Genomic DNA, 21,814 nt, shown 5'->3' with positions numbered 1-21,814 from the left:
TCAAAAACATCAGAAACCCACAGAATGTGACGTTTATTGTTATTCATTCACTTGTTGAGACGAGTCTGCTCCTGACAGCTTTCCCTGTCTTAGATTCTAAGAAGAAATCGAGCATCATTGGAGTTGTTCCAGTTGTGGCAAGACAGCCAGCCACCAGGCAAGAATTGCCTCTTCATCTACAGATACTACTGTCCACAAAAAGGACACACATACAGGCTTGGGAAAGCTTAAATCTGCTGAGACAGAGTAAGCGAGTCCTTAATATTCCTGTTTCTCTTGTCTGTCAGACATCCATGGGCCAGAAGGCTGAAGACCGATGTGCCAACGTTTTGAAGTAAAGGACTGCCCAGGTGTCCAGCAGTCTCTATCAATTGGCTAAATTTTGGGGAGCTGTGTTAGGCTTCCTATATATTTTCAATTATTATCAGTCATTCTTGGATTTCTGACAGGGTTGAAAAACTACATAGTCCCCTAGCCAGCCCAGGCTTTTTACTTTGAGAGGATGGTTTTTAGGTGGCATCCAATCTAAGCCAAGACATAGCCAGGTGCAAAGTTTTTGTCTTTTAAGTTAGGATAGAAGATTGTGTTCGGTTTTATTGGCAATAATGTTGGATTGGGTGTTAGATCTATCTTATACCATATAATTTACAATATGGTAATAGTTGTGTTCAATTTATATTTTGAGAGAAAGTTGGTTTTTCTTTTCTCTTTTTTTAACTAAACAGAAAGGGTGAAATGTTGCAGCATTTTCTCTGTCCAATCACATTAGGGATGTGACAGGCCTGTGATTGGACAGGAATTGAGAGACGGAGTTAGAAGTTTAGGAATGAGACAGGTCAGAGGTCAGGGAGAGTGGAGAGAAATCAACATGGAGGCAGATGAACAGGAAGATAATCCAGATCCTGCATAGTTTTAAACAGCCACAGGTAGCTAAGATTTTCACAAGGTTAGAATAACTGGGTTAAAGCATTATCTTTATCAATTGGCTCTGAAATTATTGTTGGCATCTTATAAATTGTGATCTTATTGATATATAAACCTGATTGGATAATCAAGCCTTAAGAGTCATGTTTCTACTGGGTAGCTAGGCTCTAGATGACTGATTGTGGGGTGTGTGGGGCTTTGCATGTAAGTGAGATGACCTTGCTAACTGGGAGAGAATAGCAGGGCATAGTGTTGTGGCCAGCCAGTACGGGCACTAGAGAGGGAACATGGTCCGGCAGGGCAGGAGAGTTTTCTTTTTTAATAGGAGTGATTCTTCTTTAATATTTCCTGCAACGTGGGGGAGGGGAACTTTAAATCTGGGTGGTACAGCACATGAACTGGTAAAGGCAGGCGGATTGGGACTTCAGAGTCTTTCTCAAGATCATCCAGTGCTACGTGAGACCCAGTCTCACTGATCCCTACTTTAAAATAAAAGAAAAAGAATTTTTAAAAACATTTTTATTGTATGCAGACGTGGCAGCATGGAGCTCATCTACTGGGCTCTGCAGCTATCCCCACCACTCATCTCCAGAACTCTCTGTTTATACCAAAGTTCTGTCTCTGTTCAACACTAACTCCATTCTGCTTCCTGCCTTGGGAGCTGGAGGCAGGAGGACCAGGAACTCAAATTCATGCTTACCTACTTGGTGAGTTTGAGATCAGCCTGGGCTACATGCCACCCTGTTTCAAAACAAAGCAAATGAATAAATAAATATTGGTTAGGCACCATTCAGAGGGCCACACTGGCTCTTCCTGAGCTGTGGGGACTAGGATGTGGACACTGTGGGAAGACAGACATCAGCCACACTGCCTACCATCATGCTTGTGAGCTCACAAGCACTTTTGTGACCTCATCCTCCCCTTACCCCTAAAATCACAAGGCCAGATAACCAGCCACTTTCAGCTGGGAGCTGGATAGACGCCCCAGGGGACACTGAGACTGGGACCCTAATCCTTCAGCAGCTATGGGAGTCCATCTGGAGGTAACTCAGGATCAGGATCCTCGTTGGAAGGTTCAGACCTTGCTTAAGAGGGTCAAGGCCTTATTTAGGAAAGCTCTACCCTGCCCCACCTCCACCCCTCCCCACCTTACCCTACCACTATCTGAAGCCTGTAACCCAGGGTGCATACACATGCATGAATATGTTTGGACATATGGGTGAGAATAACCCTTAGCATCCTCCATCATAGCAGGTAAGTCTGGGGAGTGAGGTGGCACAGGCTGGATCAAGAGGAAGAGCTTTGAGGCCTACATGGTATGGAGCACCTTCTCCCCCAAGGCAGAGTAGAATAGCCTACACTGAGACCATGTGTGAGACCATGTGCTGGTTCACACTGTTATCCCAGCACGCAGGAGGCTGCAGGTAGGACATCAGAAGTTCAAGGTCATCCTTGACTGTATAGTGAGTTAGAGACCAGTCTTAAAAGGGGAGACTTGAGACCCTGTCTTAAAAGGGGGAGAGGGAGGAGAGAGGGAGGCTGGGGCTGAGGAGATGGCTAAGGAGATAAAGTGCCTGACACTCCACAAAGCATAAGGCCAGACTTCAGGATGCTAGAACCTGTGTAAATGCTGGGCAAGCCTGATGGCCACCTGTAACCCAGACAGCCCAGAGGTGAGACAAGTGGGCGAGCAAGCTGGCTGGCTAGACCAGATGAGCTGGTGAGCCTCTGGGCTCAAAGGAGAACTCTGTCAACATAGAAGGTCCAGGAAGACACTGGACATCAACTCCTGGACTATACATACACACAAGACACATAACCACTACGCACACACAGTCACAAATATCCCTACACACACTCACTTGTGTGTACTCTCACACACATACACAGTCCCACATACCACCACATACACATTAACATGCATGCACTCTCTGACACACACAGTCACATGAGTGCATTCATTCACACACAGTAACACATACATGCATGCACTCTCACACTCTCACATGCACAAAGATGGAAAAACAGACTGGAGCAGTTAAGAGCTCTCACAGAGGGCCAGAACTCAGTTCCCAGCACCCACATGTTGACCCACAACCATCTGTAACTTCAGATGCATTGAATCCAATGTCTTTTTCTCTTGGTGTACTTTCACACACAAACAAAAAGTAAATCATTAAGAAAGTCAGAAATCAGGGGGATGAGACAGGAAACAGGTTCCCCACCCCCGAGGGGGGGGGATGAGGAAGGAAACAGGTCCCCCATCCCTGAGGGGAAACAGGGAAAGGAGATATCAATTGAAATGTAAATAAAGAAAAATATCTAATAAAAAAAAAAAGAAATCAGCTGGGTGGTAGTGGTATATGGCTTTAATCCCAACACTTAGGAGACAGAGGCAGGCAGATCTCTGTGAATTGGAAGCCAGCCTAGTCTACACAGCGTGTCCCAGAACAGCCAGAGCTACAAAGTGAGACCCTGCCACAAAACAAACAAAAAACCAAAACCAGAATCACCCCCTCCAAAGAATTGTCCACATCAAGGCAGCAAACAGAAACAGTGCTCCAGAGGGAGCAAGCTCCTTTAGGGCTGAGTGTGGCCAAGTAGCAGCTGTTCTTGCAGGTTCTGGACACAGGAGAGCAGCTGATGGTCCCTGTGGATGTCTTGGAAGAGGAAAACAAGGGGGCCCTGTGGAAGTTTCTGCTCTCTGGAGCCATGGCTGGGGCAGTATCTCGCACAGGGACAGCACCTCTGGACAGAGCCAGGGTGTACATGCAGGTTTGTCCCTGGGGCTGGGACCCTCTGTGAGGACAGTATAGATGGAGAGGGGTGGAGATGATGGGACTCAGAGTGGACTGGAACTAGACATAGAGCTCTCCAAAAAAGTTGTTGCTAGACTGGAGAGATGGCTCAGTGATAAGAGCACTTACTGCTCTTCCAGAGGTCCTGAGTTCAATTCCCAGTAACCACATGGTGGCTCACAACCATCTGCAATGGCATCTGATGCCCTCTTCTGGTGTGTCAGAAGAGAGCAACGGTGTACTCGTATACATAAAATAAATAATAAATCTTTTAAAAAAAAAAGTTGTTGCTGAGGCTGAAGTTGTGGAAGATAGGGACAGGAAGTAGAGTCATGTTGGGTCTAGGTTTAGAGAACCCCAGGCACAGAGTCTAACATGATACTAGGTAGAAAGGTTTGGAGATCTGTGGGTTGTGGGTAGTGTCTTTGAGATGTCTGCTGGGGGATGGAAGAAACTGAAGATGGATCCCAAGGCTTCATGCATACCAGAGACGCATTCACTGCTAAGCAACGTTCTCAGACCTCCTTTCTTTTGAAAAATGTATTTTTATTTTATATGTTTGACTGTGTATCTGTGCACAGTGTACATGTAGTGCTGCTGGAGGCCAGAAGAGGGCGGTGGATCCTTCTAGAACCGGAGTGGCTGTGAGCCACTACGTGAGAGCTGGGAATAGAGGAGGTTCCTCTGCAAGAGGTGTTCTTGCTCCATTAGCCATTGTCCCAGCCACCAGCCCAGTGCTCTAACTGTCCTACTCGGCGCCCTCTTGTCACATTTTATTTCTAGGCATCTCAGTAAGTAGACCAGATAGCTCAGAAAGAACTTGAACACAGGGTCCTGACACAATATCCCAAAGACTTGTGATCACATTTCTCTAAAGACCTACAATGGAGGTCTTTAGAGAAATGTGAAGACTAAATAAATGGATCTACCTCGTGGCACAAACCTGTGATGCCAGCTATTCACGAGGCTGAAGCCGGAGGATCTCCACTTCAAGGCCAGCTCAGACAATTTTAGCGAGAAAACTTTGTGTCAAAACACAAAATAAAAGGGATGGCTCAGGGGTGGAGCCCCTGCTTAGAATCCCTCAGTGAGCTTCTAGAGGACCAAGTGGGCCAAGGTGGAGTCCCCGCCTAGAAAACCCCCTTAGGTAAGGAGCTTGAGGAAGGACACCTGGCGGGCTCTCAGGGCTGCTTACCCCTCTTTCTCACCAGGTGTACTCGTCCAAGAGTAACTTCAAGAACCTGCTCAGTGGATTGCGGAGCCTGGTCCAGGAGGGCGGCATCCGCTCACTCTGGCGGGGCAATGGCATAAACGTGCTCAAGATCGCCCCGGAGTACGCGATCAAGTTCTCTGTCTTTGAGCAGGTGAGCCACAAGCCCGGAGAGTGCAAGACACCCCTCCACCCACCCCAGACGCACAGTGGCAGGTGATTCTCTCACACCCACTCCCCCCTGTAGTTTAAGAATTTCTTCTGCGGTGTGCACACATCCCCGCTCTTCCAGGAACGGGTGGTCGCAGGCTCCCTGGCTGTGGCCATCTCCCAGACACTCATCAACCCCATGGAGGTAAGGCAGAAGCACGGGGGGTGGGGGGTGGGGGGTAAGGGATGGGGGCTGGGCTGGTTCTGGGGCACCCCCTTATCCTCCTTATTCTGCTCCCCTCCTTCTTCTCCCACCTTTTACATTTCTCCTTCCTCTTCTTCTCCTCCGTCTCAAGCTCCTCCCTTCTGCTCTTCTCATTTCTTTCTCCCCTTCCTTGCTCCTTGCTCTCTCTCCTCACCTTTCTCCTCCCTTCTGCTCTTCCTTTTTTGGGGGAGGGGGTTGTTGTTTTGTTTTGTTTTGTGTTGTGTTGTGTTTTCCCCTAAGACTGAGTTTCTTTGTTTAACTCTGGCTGTCCTGGAACTCACTCTGTAGACCAGGCTGGCCTGGCACTCAAAGAGATCTGCCTGCCTCAGCCTCTAGAGTGCTGGGATTAAAACCATAGGCCACCACTGCCTAGCCTTGCTTTTTCTTTTAAAAATGTATTATTTTGCCGGGCAGTGGTGGTTCATGCCTTTAATCCCAGCACTTGGGAGGCAGAGACAGGTAAATTTCTGAGTTTGAGGCCAGCCTGGTCTACAGAGTGAGTTTCAGGACAGCCAGAGCTAGACAGAGAAACCTTGTCTCGAAAAACAAAAAAACAAAAACAAAAACAAAAAGTATTTTATATATATGGATACTTTGCCTGCATGTATATCTGTGCACCATGTGCAGGTCTGGTGTTCATGGGAGCCAGAAGCACCTTGTGGGTGCTGGAACTTTTCTGGGTCCTCTAAGAGAGCAGCCATCTTCTAGGCCCCATTCCTTCCCCTTCTCCCTTCTTTGTTCCTCAGCTCACCCCACCCCTTCCTTCTCATTCCCTTCTTCTTGTTCCTCCCCCCCTTTCTCCCTCCTCCTCTTTTGTTTGATTGACACAATTTTCAAACTGTGACATGGCTTAGAACAGCAGGCCTGTAGTCCTGCCTGGGCCTCCCAAGTGCTAAAATCATAGACACTAAAGCCAGATTTCTCCTTCATTCCTTTCCTCTTGGATGCTGGAAGCCTTCATCACCGAGCCACCACACTAGCCCTGCACCTCTGTTTCCTCAATGTGACATGCACTAATCTGTCACTTGAGATGCCCCATCCCTTGTCTCCAACAATCCTACAGATCTGCTATCTTAGTCTGACTTGACTAAGGTCCTGAGCTTACTTACGAACCTTTTTATAGCATTCAAGTTCACACATACACACAAGAGCAAGGATTGCGATGTGTCTTTTGGGGTATTTTTTGGTTGTTTTTTTTTTTTTTTTTTTTTTTTTTTTTTTTTTTTTTTTTTTTTTTTTTTTAAATGTAGCCCTGGCTGGCCTTAATCACACCATGTAGCCAAAATGACCCTAAACTCCTGATCCTCCTGCCTCCAGGTGTGCACACTGCACCCAGCACAATCTAATTTTACAGAAGTTGAGGATTAGTCCAAAGTCAACTAGAAGTTCCCAGTCAGCCTCAGTTCTCCCTACAGTTTGCCAGGATCTTTGTGCGATGTGACCTTCCCAAAGCTGCCTTTTCTACAAGTACAGTGCATAGCTTAGTGTGCTTCGTGTCTTTTCTCTCAGCTGTGACAGATGTGTAAAGATGTATGTGTTCCAAGGTTTATAGACCCCCCCAACCACCCATCTCTCCAGGCCTTTGCCTCAAAGACATTCATACTGCCTTCCCAGTTTCCTGTTTAGCTTGTAGACTTTTAGTCAGGCATGGTGGCCACACTCATAACTTCAGCAGCACTCCAGAGGCAGAAGCAGGAGCATGCTTGTGAGTTGAAGGCCAGCCTAGTGTACATAAATAGTTCCAGAACAAGCAGACCTACAGAATGAGGCCCTGCCTCAAAAAAATTTTTGGAGACGTTTTTGTGTATCAGAAGTTAAGGTTTTGCTTTTGGTTCTCTCTCTCTCTCTCTCTCTCTCTCTCTCTCTCTCTCTCTCTCTCTCTCTCTCTGTGTGTGTGTGTGTGTGTGTGTGTGTGTGTGTGTGTGTGTGTATGTGTGTGTGTTCATGGAGGGTGCCTCTTTTCTTGTGGGGCAGGAGCTCCAGTGAAGATTAAGTGCAAGGTTTTATACATGATAGGCTAGCACTCAACCACTGAACTACATCCTGTCATCCTTGTCCTGGTTTTTTTTTGTGTGTGCTTTTTTTTTTGGTATGTCCATTTGTATATGTATATGCAATGCCTACAGATGTCAGAAGAGACCATCAGATCCCCAGGAGCTGGAGTTACCAGGTGGGTCCCAAGATCAAACTCAATCATCAAGCTTGGACCAAATGCCTTAATGCATTGAGGCATCTCACAAGCCTCTTCTGATTTTGAAATGAAGTCTCATGTAGCCCAAGCTGGCCTTGAACTCACTATGTATCTCACAATAATCTTGACCTTTCAGTCCTCCTCAGCTACATAGTAAACTAGAAGTCAGTCTGGGCTGCTTCAGACCCCTCCTCAAACAAACTCAGAGTGGAAATTTGGTTGGGCCTTGGGGAATGATTGCAGTTAGATGCCATGATTGGATTGTGCTTCTCCACCAGACTAGGTTTCTTTGTGTAGCCCTGGCTGTCCTAGAACTCAATCTGTAGACCAGACTGGGCTGGCATCAAAGTCAGAGATCTTGGCCTCTGCATCCCTAGTGCTGGGATCAAAGGTATGCACCACCACTGCCAGTTCATTTTTTGTTGTTTTGTTTCGTTTTGTTAAAACAGCTTTTCAGGCTTCGTAAGGTGATGGAACACATCTTTAATCCCAGCACTCTGGAAGCAGAATCTGTGAGAGTTTGAAGTCAGCTCATCTTTCTTTTTTTGTTTGGTTTTGTTTTGTTTTGTTGAGACAGGGTTTCTCTGTGTAGCCCTGGCTGTCCTAGAACTCACTCTGTAGACCAGGCTGGCTTCCAACTCAGAAATCTGCCTGCCTCTGCCTCCCAAGTGCTGGGATTAAAGGTGTGCGCCACCATTGCCCAGCTGCAGCCCCACTCCTTCTTTTGAGATAGAGTGTGTTACTATGTAGCTGTGGCTGGCCTGGAACCCACTATGAATAAAGACCAGGCCGGGCAGTGGTGGCCCACGCCTTTAATCCCAGCACTTAGGAGGCAGAGACAGGTGGATTCCACTGTAGCCCAGGCTGGACTGGAACTCTCCTTATATAACAGGGTGACTTTAATCTTCCTGTCTCTTTTATACTTTTGGGTACTGAGATCACAGGTATGTGCCACCATACCCAGTTTATGGGGGTGCTAGAATAAAACTCAAGGCATACTAGGCATGCCCTCTACTAAAAGAGCCACAGCCTCAAACTATTTTTTTTTCATGAAAGGATCTTGGTATGTAGCCCAGGTTGGCCTGAAGTTTGTGATCCTCTTCTCCAGCCTTGCAGTGTTACAATATGATGGGTGTGTTAGCAGATAATGTGGGTTTAATCCTTAAAAAGCTCAACAGCCACAGATACTATGTTATAGTGAGAACCTAGCTAGTGGCTCCCTCTTTTCCATATAGATGGCCTATCTCATGCTGCATATGCATAACTGAACCCTTGACAATACCTCCACCTACAAGTGCTGGGCTAGGGTGACAGGCTGGCAGAGAGTGTTTAACCAAATGGACCTCCTTCTGCTCCAGGTACTCAAGACTCGGCTGACCCTTCGTTTCACTGGCCAGTATAAAGGGCTTCTGGACTGTGCCAGGCAGATCTTGGAACGGGATGGCACCCGAGCCCTATACAGAGGCTACCTGCCCAACATGTTGGGCATCATACCCTATGCTTGCACTGACCTGGCTGTTTATGAGGTGTGTGTCCCCAGAGGAGAGAACATTGGCTTCAGGTCAGCCCGTAGCGTTCTCCCTGTTCTGTCTGTCTCTGTCTCTGTCTCTCTTTCTCTCTCCCTCTCTCCCTCTCTCTCTCTCTCTCTCTCTCTTTCTCTCTCTCTCTCTCCTTATTTATTTTATGTATATGAGCACACAATAACTGTCTTCAGACACACCAGAAAAGGGCATGAGATCCCATTACAGATGGTTGTGATCCACCATGTGGTTGCTGGGAATTGAACTCAGGGCGTCTGGAAGAACAGTCAGTGCTCTTAACTGCTCCAGCCCCCTGTTCCTTCTCTTAAATCTTATTTTTTAGATTAGGCCAACATTTGGGTGCTGGGAACTGAACTTGGGTCTTCTTCAAGGGTGAGAAATGCTTTTTACCTGGAAGCCATCTCTCCAACCCAGCTTTTGTTTGGTCCCCTGACCCCCAGACAGGGTTTCTCTGTGTAGCCCTGACTGTTCTGAAACTCACTCTATAGACCAGGCTGCCCTTGAACTCAGAGATCCAAAGCCTGTTGTTTTGTTTTGTTTTGTTTTGTTTTTTTTAAGACAGGGTCTCACTATGTAGCCTTGTCTGAACTAGAACTCAGTATGTACATGAGGCTAGTCTCAAATTTAAAGGGATCATCCAGCCTCTGCCTCGTAGTGCTGAGATTAACGGTGTGTGTCATCACTGTCACCTGGTCTTGATTCTGAGATTGTATTTTAGTATGTAGCCTTGGCTGTCCCTGAAATTAGAGACCCACCAGCCACTGATTCAACAGTGAAGGGACTAACGGTGTGTACCACCATGCCTGTTTTGATTCTTATCAAGAGCACTCTTGCCTCCTTTTGCAGCTCCTCCGGTGCCTGTGGCAGAAGTCGGGCAGGGACACGAAGGATCCCAGTGGCCTTCTCAGCTTGTCATCTGTAACACTGTCCACGACCTGTGGCCAGATGGCCAGCTACCCACTCACTTTGGTGCGCACACGGATGCAGGCCCAGGGTGAGCCTGGCTCCAGGAGCCATTACCCACAGCTGTTCTTGTCTCATTCCAGCTCTCTGGACTCCCTCACCTTCCCGCCAACTCCCAGCCTCTCTATAACCCATTTGGAACACCTTTGCTAAGTACTGGACCCACCAAAGCTTATGCTCACCACCAATCTAATCCTAGCCCTCAAATTAACATGCCTATCACCTGGCAGTGGTGGCATACACCTTTAATCCCAGCAGTTGGGGGACAGAGGCAGGCGGATTTCTGAGTTCGAGGCCAGCCTGGTCTACAGAGTGAGTTCCAGGGCAGCCAGGGGTACAGAGAAACCCTGTCTCAAACAAACAAAAACAAACAAACAAAAACCATGCCTATCACCCATCATTTGGAAGGCAAGCCTCAGCTACCTTGAAGCTGGGGCTCAAAGAAAAGAGTGTGCCTAATATGCACGGGCTCAATCCCCAGTACTACATAAACTGGGTATAGTAGTGCTGTTATTCCAGAGATGCAAGGGAAGTAAGAGTTCAAAGCTAGCCTCAGCTACATATATGGAGATCTAGGCCAACCTGCACTACATGATACCATCTCAACATACATACATATATAACAATAACCAAATGAGCTCTACAAACTCCCTCAAAGTATGACTCAGATTCTTCACAGTGAATCTCATATCATACCCAGTGTTAACCTTGTCTTTGTCTATACACAGACACTGTGGAAGGCTCCAACCCCACCATGTTGGGAGTCTTCAAGAGGATACTGAGCCAGCAGGGCTGGCCGGGGCTGTACAGAGGCATGACACCCACATTACTGAAGGTGTTGCCAGCAGGCGGCATCAGCTACCTGGTGTATGAAGCCATGAAGCAAACCCTGGGTGTACAAGTCCTGAGCAGATGACCTGCCCTGAACAAGAAGAGAATGGAAGACCTAGCGTCCCTAAGTCTCAAAAGCACTCCAAGGCTCAGGCCGTAAGGCCATTTAGGTTTGCAAAAACCAACCAGGACTAGAGTTAGAAAAGTGCTGAGAGTCCTCCAGTTGGGATTCTGAGTTGGGATTCCCAGCCTGGTTTTTGCAGGCTTGTCCAAGAGAAAATGCAGACAACGAATAAAGATAGTTTTGGATGTCTGTGTCTGGGATTAGCTGGTTCTGGGTGGGGAGCTGGGAGATGGGGGTGTATCGTTCAGAGTGCTTGCCTAGTATTTATTAGATCCCAGGTTCAATCCCCACCCTGACAACTTGGGGAATCAGGGGGACCTGAGATTTTTGGGTCCAGGCTGGGAGCTAGGAGTCTTGAACCCCTGTAAATGGACCTGGGACTTCTAGGCTTAGGGTGACAACTGGAAGTTTGAAGCCCTGTGGGAACTTGGGATCCCTTCTGAGTTCAGGGTTGGGAGCAGGACGCTTGTACCCCTGGTGGGGGGCCTGGGTCGAGGTTGGGAATAGGCTTGAAGTTTGAGGAGTTGGTGCCATGTGTCTTGGAAGTGAAGGCTCTAGGTCCCTTGTATGAGGGAAAATTCAGGATATCCCTAGATGCTTCACTCAATTTCGGGTCACCCACTAACCTATAGAAATATAGACCCCCAAGACTTCGAGCAGGCCACGTGCAAGGCCACTAGAGCGCTGACTTAAGGTCTGCCCATAGTTCCGGCAGCAGATCACTACCTCCCACGTCCTCTGCCATTCACTTCTGCTCCCACTAATCCGCTTTTGCCGTCTGGTAGCGGGTTCCACCCCAATGCAGATGAGCTTTCACTGGCTCTCCACAAAAGAGGGCACTATTACTTCCGTTACTGCTATTTGTCCATGGAGGGGTCAATCATTGAACGCTTGCCCTTGTCGCTCAGCCATTGGCTCAGAAGTCAGAGGACATGGATTCTGAGAAAAGTCAAGTCCAAATCCAAGCGCATCGTCCAAAATGCTTCAGGGACTGGATTACATGACTGCCAATCTTGGCAAGCACCGCCTCCTACGTGTATTCATTAGCTGGTGTTTACGACTATCTTGCCGAGCGCCCGCCCACTTATCCGAGAGAACTTTCGGAAGCCCCGCCCCATGCCCACGTGACTGATCAGAGCCCTCATTCTCATCCTAGAGCCGCCCCGAGAATGTGGAACTCACGCTTCATTGGGCCTCCTGACGTCTCGCGTGACTTCCAATTGCCCGCCCAGCGCCAACAGCCCTAGGTCTATTGAGTCCTGGAAGCGTCAGTCACATCGTGCCTCCCGCCCCCTGCGTCTTCCGAAATTCTGACTGGTCGCCCGGATTTACGGCCCACGATTGGCGGACGTAGAGTGATAGCCGCACACTACTGGCTGTTCCGCGCCTCCGTCAAGCCGCTGGCGGGAGGAGGTGCCCCTCTTCCCCCCTCCGCAACCCCCCCCCCCCGTCGCCTTCCCAGCCGCTGGCTTCCCATCGTGCTCTGCGGCCGTGTGGAGCGAGGCCTTGTTCCCGCGTTGAGCCGCCGCCGCCTCCTCAGCTTGAAGCCTCCGCACCAAGCCCGTCCCCGCTGCGCCATGTCGGACTACAACACCGGAGGTCCCCCGCCCGGCCCTCCGCCTCCCGCTGGCGGCGGAGGAGGAGCCGCGGGAGCGGGAGGAGGCCCTCCGCCGGGCCCACCGGGCGCGGGAGACCGGGGCAGCGGAGGCCCTGGCGGCGGTGGCCCCGGTGGAGGAGGCGCGTCCGGGGGCCCCTCACAGCCTCCCGGTGGCGGCGGCCCTGGGATCCGCAAGGACGCCTTCGCCGACGCCGTGCAGCGGGCCCGCCAGGTAAGGGGGCCGCGAGGGCGCGTGCGCGCGCGGGGGAGGGGGCAGCGGCGCGCGCGGGGTCGCGGGAGGGTCACGTGGGCGGCGGGCTCGGGGCGTGGATTCTAGGGCCGTCAGGGTATGAGGGTGACCCTCTGTGTGCGTGGAGTTAAGAGTGCGCAGAAGGAGGGGGATCTCCGAAAACTGCACTTTGCACTGGACGATTCTTCTTAGGATACCAGGGCTTGCAGCCTTTGGGGTCCCTGAGACCCACCCCTGACTTGCACCAGGACTTCTCTATTAGAACAGGAAGGTTGCAGCTTTGGAATTCCCAGGGTTTTTTTTTTTTTTTTTCCGTGGGTGAGTGTACTAGAGGATTCCTCTAGGACCCACAAAGGTTGCAGTCTGGGACAGTGTCCCCAAGAGCCACCCCCGAGCTTGCACCCGTTATTTCCATTCAGGGCATAAAGGTTTGTATTCTGAGGACCACTCTAAAGTCCAAGAGTGTTTCTTTTTTGGAGGTCTCCTAGAGCTTGAACGTTAAGAGGGTATCCCCAAGAATCACTCCTGGCTTTGCACTTAGCCACTCCCCTTACAGCTCATGGGGTGGAAACTGAGGCAGGTCTGTAAGAGCTCTTCCTGAGTTCATCAGGGATGGGGTCAAAGATGCTGTGAGGCCCCTCTTTGAACCCTTGGAATCCTAGAGTCTCCAAGAGTTTCTCAGGGTTTGTTTGGGTTTTTTTGTTTTTTTGAGACAGGGTTTCTCTATGTAGCCTTGGCTGTCCTGGAACTCACTCTGTAGACCAGGCTGGCCTCGAACTCAGAAGTCCACCTGCCTCTGCCTCCCAAGTGCTGGGATTAAAGGCGTGTGCCAACCCCCACTGCCCTGCGCTTCTCAGGGTTTGTAAAGTTGCATTGCAGGATGCTAGAGGACCACCATTCAGAAACATGAGGGCTCAGAATATATTAGATCCTAAGACTGAGTCCTAGGTTTGCACAGGGACTGAGCTTGGCCATATACTTAGAAGGGGTGGAACCCATCTTGGCACATATTTGCACCCACCCAGAAGTTTAACAACTACCTTTTAGAGGATCTTGCTTTACACACCGTTACTTCTATTTTCATATCAAAATGGGTCCCCCAACCTATCCCATTTCTGTACCTTCCTTAGGAAGGGATTTGGTAAGGGGCTGGGAGAAGCCCTTTCTGTTGGATCTGGATGGTGAAGAGAGGACCCTTTGTTACAGAGCCTGGGCTTTGAAATGAGGTGGGGAAGGCGGACACAGGAACCTGCATTTTACTGTTTGATTTCAAAAAAATTGTCTCTCTCTGGGAACATGACTTGTTTTGATGACAGCATATAAAAGTGTTATGTGCTGGTGTGACCCAGCTCAGCTTTGTTCACAATCCCACTCAGGTAAATTCTGAAAGTTAGACAGGCCATCCTGGGCTTGTCCCAAGGCCTCTGGGCTAAGGACTGGCTCCTCCCTAGGTGGGAGGGTTACTGCCCTCTTCATTATCATATCTGCCTTCCTCCAAGGTGGGATGGGCTTTGGATGCCTTTTTTCTGGTCATCCCCCAAAATGTCTTGATTGAGAGGCAGCTTCCCGGGGTAAGTAAGTGCTTTCAGTTGGGGTGACACTCCCTGTCAAGGGGAAGCACAATTTTTTGGTTTTTATAATGGAGTAGGCCAGATCCTAAGTTCAGGATTTGGGATGTGTTTGCTGGTTTAGGAGTGATGTGTATATATTCCCTGTGCACTTGAAACTCAGTGTGTGCCCCTAAGGGGCTTTTGTTTTGGTCATACTGGGATGTCAGGTGCCTTGAAAGTAGAAGCTTGGCTGAGATGTCTCAGGATGTTTTTGTAAAGATGTCCAGGGTAAGTGACAGGAAAGTTGGAGGGACGACCACACTGAAGTCCTGTTTGCTGTCTAGGCCACTTGTGGGAGGTGATCCAGGAATCCTTGTCCTCCTCAGCTGCTGTTTCTTTTGCACTTAGAACAGCTTGTGGGCACAGGTCCTGACTATGATGGGAACAGGGACCTGTAGTTCTTAGAAAACTTGGGAGACATTCATAAAAGCTTCTAGAGTGTGTATGCCCACACTCTTCAAAATCAGGGAGAGCCACTCCAAACCAAGGCTAGAGATGAACTTGAGGGTTGCTTGGGATGGTAACTCACCTATACTTCTACCTCACCCTAGATTGCAGCCAAAATCGGAGGTGATGCTGCTACCACCGTGAATAACAACACTCCTGATTTTGGTTTTGGGGGCCAAAAGAGACAGCTGGAAGATGGAGGTAATTTCTGGTGGTGGTGGTGGTGGCGGTGGTGGTAGTGGCGGCGGTGGCAGCAGCTGCTGGCTCTCACCTGAGAGGGAGGACTGGGGTTGAGAGTAGCATTTTGTCCCAGTGGGGCTTCAAGACAGGGGAGCCAGCCCAGCTTTTTGTTCCATCTGCCACCCTTAAGTATCAGATAGCTGAGAGAAGGGCAGGTGATTATGACCAGGGAGAGTGGTAGGGTCTCAAGATTGCTCCTTTTCTGATAGAGACAAACACAGGGTGCAAGGTAGCTGTTAAGCGGGACATTTGTTTCCTGGGCAAGTCTGACTCTAATCTGGAAGAGGACCCTGTGGTGTTAATACTGTTCGTGTGTTAAAAGTGAACTTTGTCTCTCTGAGGTGGTGGATGGCTTGGGCATGTTTCCCCTTCTAACCCTTCGTCTTGGCTGTCACGAAGTACTGGTGGTGACTATGCCTAAACCATACTGCACCAGCTTTGGGGTTGAGGCGGCGCTGGTGGGTGGGTGTTGTCACATCTGACAGACTCTCTCATCCACAGACCAGCCAGACAGCAAGAAACTGGCTTCCCAGGGAGACTGTAAGTCCACTGGGTGTGTGCAAGCAGGGGCATCATGGGTTGGGTTTGGGGAGCCCAGATAGATGCTAAGCTAGTCTCTGCTTTGAATTTCTCTTCCCAGCAATTGGTTCTCAACTGGGACCCATCCATCCTCCCCCCAGGTAAGCTGTTTACTGGCTGCCTGCTGTCTCTGTTTTAGAGGCTGGCATGGATGCATCTCTGGAGCCAGGGGATGCTGATGGGTGGGGAAAAGGGTGCACTTGTGTCTGTGAGTGTTGGGGGGCGAGGATTGTGACCATTGTAACATGATTCAGCACTGGGCTAATGATCAAATGCTCCCAGAGTGATTAGAACCTGTGGAGTATGCCTCAGATGGCCTGGGGTGAATATGACTAGGTTGTTGAGATAGGCTACTAGTTTTCTTTGAATGAGTCTGTAGCTTCATGAAATACAATAGATACTAACTGGAGAATGAGGTGAACTATGTGACAAGCCCCCTTTTTACTGCTTTGTGAATTGTCAGTGTGATATGAAAACGTACAAGGTGGGGAAGCTGTAACTCAGTCAATAGAGCACTCACCCTCAAAACAAATAACCTGGCAAGGTGATACATATCTATCTAACCACATGGGAGGTTAAGGCAAGGGGATCAGGAATTCAAAGCCATCCTGAGCTATATGGAATTCAGTCTCCAAAACCAAATTCTAGTGTTCTTACCTAAGGAAATGGGATTGCCATGGGCCACTTGTAGACTCTCTGGCCCTGAAGACATTGCCCTTGATGTAGTATCAGGGTATGTAGCAAAAAGCCTGGAGCTTCAAAGGGCTACTAGGCCTTTCCAGAAAAGCTGCGTCGTCTCTCCTCTAGCTGGAGGCTGATGTTGAGTGTCTCTTCTCACAGGACCTCAATGACAGAAGAGTATAGGGTTCCGGACGGCATGGTGGGCTTGAGTGAGTGTGGGTCCCCTTGATGAGGGTGGGGGCCTGAGAGCTCCTGGCTACCTCTGGCCAAGGGATTTCTGTGTGATATTGTCCAAGGGACTACTGGTGGGGAGCCTTGGTCTGGGTGCCCTCACTCAGCCTTCACCTTTTTTTCTTCCCGCCCAGTCATTGGCAGAGGTGGTGAGCAGATAAACAAGATCCAGCAGGACTCAGGCTGCAAAGTTCAGATCTCACCAGGTACGACCCTCCATCTGTAAAGTTACCTGGAACCCCAGGGCAAAGCTGGCTCTGCTGGGTAGATACTTCCTTTATAAGTAGAGGTGCCACAGTGGGAATATTTCTAGTGTATATTTTTATGTGTGTGTTGGGGCGTGCACCTATCATGGCATACACGTGGAGGTCAGAGGTTAGCTCTCTCCCCAATCATAAGGAATCCAGATACTTAACTTAAGATTACCAGGTTTGGTGGTGAGCACCTTTGCTCCCTGAGCCATATCCCTGCCCTTATTTTTCCCCCTTTGCATTTGGGGTGGTCTAGGGGAATGTGGGCGTGGGTGTGGAGGCACCACTTTCTAGGTGGCAGGCTCTCAGGTTGCTTGGGTCTGTTTCTGTGTACATGGAGGCTCCCTTTAGATGCTGTTAAGGGTAATCCTGAGCTGATTTCTGGAGTCTCCCCTTTTCCCTCACTATCCTCTTGCCTTGGCCTCTGGGTGCTAGGAGGGATGTGGTGCTCTGCATGTCTACCTCCTAAGTTCTGTCTTCCCTCGCTGTTTTTTTTCCCCCGAGATAGGGTTTCTCTGTGTAGCCCTGGCTGTCCTGGAACTCACTCTGTAGACCAGGCTGGCCTCGAACTCAGAAATCCGCCTGCCTCTGCCTCCCAAGTGCTGGGATTAAAGGTGTGCACCACCACTGCCCGGTCCCTGCTGGGTTTTAAAGAAGCAGCCTTGCTAGTGTCTCATGGCAGGGGGTGAAATGATTTTTAGGAGAGGGCTGCTGGCTGTTCTGGAAGTTTCTTGTCCCCTACTGCAACAGCCCTCTCTGCACTGAGCCCCTCTTCTTTGCAGATAGTGGTGGCCTCCCTGAGCGCAGCGTGTCTCTGACTGGAGCACCCGAGTCTGTCCAGTAAGTCCCCACCTGGGTTTCCTGCAGAGTTAATGACACCTATGTGTGTCCTCTCCACCAGACTTCTCCCTAGATCTTTGTGGACAAATTGATACCCACCTCTCAATCTCAAACAGCCCCAGGCCCTTTGCACCCACCAGATAACTCACCTGAGGTGGGTGTGCTCCAGATGCACACTCTGAGTGCCACCCTATTATCTTCCCAGAAAGGCAAAGATGATGCTGGATGATATCGTGTCTCGGGGCCGTGGGGGCCCCCCAGGACAGTTCCACGACAACGCCAATGGGGGTCAGAATGGCACAGTGCAGGAGATCATGATCCCTGCTGGCAAGGCTGGCCTGGTCATTGGCAAGGGTGGAGAGACCATCAAGCAGCTGCAGGTGTGTGTTGGCACAAGCCAAAGCACTAGTCCCCACATTCTCCAGCACTCCGAGACTGCCTCTGACAGGCACTTACATTGCAGGAGCGGGCTGGGGTGAAGATGATTTTAATTCAGGATGGCTCCCAGAACACAAATGTGGACAAACCACTGCGGATTATCGGGGACCCATACAAAGTACAGGTGAGCTCCCAGAAAGCATGGACTTCAAAAGGCTTTACTGTCCAGCCTTGCCTGGCTATTGCCAGCAGCAGCCTCCCCTAAGCCCTTCAGCTTCTTGCCCAGGGTGAACAGCTCTGTAAGACATTTTGCAGCTCCATGGAGATGTGGGAGACCCTCACAGGTGCCAGGAGGTGGGTGCAGTGGCAGCATACTTGCCTGTTCCCACTGTTCAGTATGGTATGTTCACAGCAAGCCTGTGAGATGGTGATGGACATCCTGCGAGAACGTGACCAAGGTGGCTTTGGGGACCGCAATGAATATGGATCTCGGGTTGGTGGAGGCATTGATGTGAGTGCAAGCACTTCAGGGAGGTGGGCAGCTCGGAGCAGAGCAGATCTAGGGGCACACCAGGTAACTCTGTCCCCTGGCCTCCCAGGTGCCTGTACCCAGGCATTCAGTTGGTGTAGTCATTGGCCGGAGTGGAGAGATGATCAAGAAGATCCAGAATGATGCCGGTGTGCGCATCCAGTTCAAGCAAGGTGAGGGGTGGGTGCCACCTTGTCTCAGGCACTAGTGCTACCCCCCAGCTCTTGCAGACCCTCATTGCCTGTAGAGATTTGGTGCCCAGTTCTTGTCAGTTGCTTTTCTGGGACCAGTTTCTCTAAGATTGCTTAGTTATGTGGATTTCAAAGGTGGGAGGATGCTCAAGCTGTTACTCTGAGTGTGGACAAGCTTCGTGCTTGTCTACATGGAGGCAGCAAATCAGAGGAGCTGATCTCTGAGGGCACTGTCTTTGAGGGAGCTTGGCTTTGCTTTGGGTAATATCTGTTTCATGGTATGGATGTCAGATGATGGGACCGGCCCTGAGAAGATTGCTCACATCATGGGGCCTCCAGATCGGTGTGAACATGCAGCCCGGATCATCAATGACCTCCTCCAGAGTCTTCGGAGTGGGCCCCCAGGTCCTCCGGGGGCCCCTGGCATGCCCCCTGGGGGCAGGGGCCGGGGCCGAGGCCAAGGCAACTGGGGCCCTCCTGGAGGGGAGATGACTTTCTCCATTCCTACCCATAAGTGTGGGCTGGTCATTGGCCGAGGTGAGTCCCCAACACTCTGCCCTTTGTCTACCTGACTCTGCACTTGTCAGCCCTTCACTAATCGTGGTCCCACAGGCGGGGAGAATGTGAAGGCCATTAACCAGCAGACAGGCGCCTTTGTGGAAATATCTCGGCAGTTGCCGCCCAACGGGGACCCCAATTTCAAGTTGTTTGTGATCCGGGGATCACCCCAGCAGATCGACCATGCAAAGCAGCTCATTGAAGAGAAGATAGAGGTATGTCCACTGGTGCTAGTGAAGGTACCCTCTCCCCCTTGGATTGCTCACTGCAGCTGTCACTTTTTCCCTCAGGGTCCCCTCTGCCCAGTTGGACCAGGCCCTGGGGGACCAGGCCCTGCTGGACCCATGGGTCCTTTCAACCCTGGACCCTTCAACCAGGGGCCTCCAGGGGCGCCCCCACAGTGAGTACTTCTTGGCTCCTGGGTTGTGTTTAGTGTTGTGGGGCCTAGAAAAAGAGGGACCGGCCCTTTCTCACTGGGCTGTATATAGCCCAGTGTGATAGTTGCCATGAGACTCCCACTGCTTTTGACCTTGGTTCTATGTCAGCCCCAGCTTTTGGGTGTCGATGAAGACTTGTGTTTTCACACCCTTGAACCACTTCTCATGGCCACTTCTCTCCTCCCCTGCAGTGCTGGTGGTCCCCCTCCTCACCAGTACCCGCCTCAGGGCTGGGGCAATACCTACCCCCAGTGGCAACCACCTGCCCCTCACGACCCAAGTAAGTGTCAACACCACATAGGAAATTTGGGGAGTGACACCAGGCCAACTACTGTGCCCTTCCTCACCTGTAGACATCTCCTCCTATAGACAAAGCTGCTGCAGCGGCTACAGACCCTAATGCCGCCTGGGCTGCCTACTACTCCCACTACTACCAGCAACCCCCAGGGCCCGTGCCCGGCCCCGCCCCAGCCCCAGCAGCCCCGCCTGCACAGGGAGAGCCCCCCCAGCCTCCACCCACTGGCCAGTCTGACTACACCAAGGCTTGGGAAGAGTATTACAAAAAAATTGGTAAGTTCAGTGCTGGGGAGCAGTGGGGTGTCCTACACAGGGTCCAACTGCCTTGACACCCTACCCTGCTCCTCAGGCCAGCAGCCCCAGCAGCCTGGGGCACCACCACAACAGGACTACACCAAGGCCTGGGAGGAGTACTACAAGAAGCAAGGTTAGCTGCTGGGTAGGGACAGGGGTGGGGCTGGTGGGTCAGGGATAGGTTCTTCTGCCAGCCACTCATTATCTTCTCTGTGCCCACAGCACAAGTGGCCACTGGAGGGGGTCCTGGAGCACCCCCTGGCTCCCAGCCTGATTATAGTGCTGCCTGGGCTGAGTATTACAGACAGCAGGCTGCTTACTACGGACAGACCCCAGGCCCTGGTGGCCCACAGCCACCTCCCACCCAGCAGGGACAGCAGCAGGCAAGTGGGAATTGCCACCCTCCTCCTCCTCCATTCTCCTTCCAACCCCCGGCCACCGTCCATCCAGCCTTAGTGGGTAGCGCCGGAAACCCTTTCCCCTGCGGGGTGTGCCCTTGATGCCAGCCTCGGGCGCGTGGCCAGAGTCTCCCAGAGCCCCGCAGCCCCGCCGCTGGGAAGCGCTCAATGGGTGCAGAGGCTCACGGAAGAGGCTTCTCCGGTAGCCACTGTTGGTGCGACGTTGTCGGGTGCTGGGGGCACCAGCTGCAAAGGTGGAACTCTGAACTGCTGGGGTGTCCCAGGTGGGGGCAGGAAGTGGGGACTGTGCTGGGTGCCATGCCAGTTGCTGAACCCGCTCGCTCAAAATCTGGCTACATGGGAAGAAAATGTCTATTTTTCCCCCCTTCTCAGCATCACTATTTTGGGTTTTGTTCTTTTTTTATTCTTTTTTTTTTTTAAAGCCATCATCTTTATCCCCCATGTCCAAGTAACTGTGTTGCAGGCGGCCCTGGCTCTGCTGGGATGGAGGGGAGCCCACTGAGGGGACTGGGCCCTCCCTGCCTGGCAAGGCCATCTCTTGTGTTCTTGCCTCTGTGTCCCGGTCTTGTCTGTGAAGTGGGCATGACGATCGTTGCCACCTTCCAACCTACCTCACAGGGGTGTTGTGGGGACACCATGATCTGAATGTTGTGACGCCAAGCTGCCGCCTCCCTCCTCTGTCCCCTCTTCCCCCCTGGCACTTCTCCCCTGTGTGCCCTCTTCCACACCTCTGGCTTCTGCTGCAGACTACTCCTCCTTTTCCTTTCCCTCCTGCTTCTCCACCAAGGAGCAGTCTGGCCAGTGGAGTCCCCAGACAGACAGTCACGGCCCCTGCTTAGCCTTTGGGGGCTTGGGCCCGGCCTCTTGGCCCACTGCCTGGAGTCGCAGCCTCTTGTAGCCAGGCCGCCCTCCTGCCATGACCATTCCTGTCTCTCCCTCTCTGCAGGCAAATGAAGCAAATGGATATGAACTTCATCTGTGAAAATAT

At 50.9% G+C, this 21,814-nt stretch overlaps 2 protein-coding genes across 4 annotated transcripts; both read left to right on the top strand.

Annotated features, from left to right (window-relative positions):
- The first annotated feature begins 1,872 nt into the window (after window positions 1-1,872).
- Window positions 1,873-11,182, top strand: Slc25a41 (solute carrier family 25 member 41). 3 transcript variants are annotated; one of them, XM_031348731.1, is made up of 7 exons: window positions 1,873-1,967; window positions 3,544-3,699; window positions 4,934-5,086; window positions 5,225-5,287; window positions 8,897-9,064; window positions 9,926-10,073; window positions 10,771-11,182. In XM_031348731.1, exons 1-7 carry the CDS (start codon window positions 1,950-1,952, stop codon window positions 10,956-10,958), a joined length of 894 nt encoding a protein of 297 aa, XP_031204591.1. In that variant the 5' UTR covers window positions 1,873-1,949; the 3' UTR covers window positions 10,959-11,182. The 3 variants fall into 3 exon arrangements, with proteins under 3 accessions (XP_031204591.1, XP_031204590.1, XP_031204592.1); XM_031348730.1 differs by having other exon boundaries at window positions 5,180-5,287; XM_031348732.1 differs by lacking the exon at window positions 3,544-3,699 and having other exon boundaries at window positions 1,888-1,967; window positions 5,180-5,287.
- Window positions 11,183-12,574: 1,392 nt separating this feature from the next.
- Window positions 12,575-21,766, top strand: Khsrp (KH-type splicing regulatory protein). The gene is made up of 18 exons (XM_031348727.1): window positions 12,575-12,826; window positions 15,006-15,102; window positions 15,643-15,681; window positions 15,782-15,821; window positions 16,561-16,610; window positions 16,767-16,838; window positions 17,666-17,723; window positions 17,929-18,103; window positions 18,187-18,285; window positions 18,514-18,612; window positions 18,701-18,803; window positions 19,113-19,358; window positions 19,434-19,594; window positions 19,670-19,779; window positions 20,008-20,096; window positions 20,186-20,386; window positions 20,463-20,540; window positions 20,630-21,766. The coding sequence occupies exons 1-18, from the start codon at window positions 12,575-12,577 to the stop codon at window positions 20,905-20,907; spliced, it is 2,247 nt and encodes a 748-aa protein (XP_031204587.1). The 3' UTR covers window positions 20,908-21,766.
- The last annotated feature ends 48 nt before the right edge of the window (window positions 21,767-21,814 follow it).

The sequence above is a fragment of the Mastomys coucha genome, unplaced genomic scaffold, assembly GCF_008632895.1.
Source record: "Mastomys coucha isolate ucsf_1 unplaced genomic scaffold, UCSF_Mcou_1 pScaffold3, whole genome shotgun sequence".
Taxonomy (NCBI): domain Eukaryota; kingdom Metazoa; phylum Chordata; class Mammalia; order Rodentia; family Muridae; genus Mastomys; species Mastomys coucha.
The sequence above is the reverse complement of the archived record's forward strand: the minus strand, read 5'-3'. Positions and strand labels throughout refer to the sequence as shown.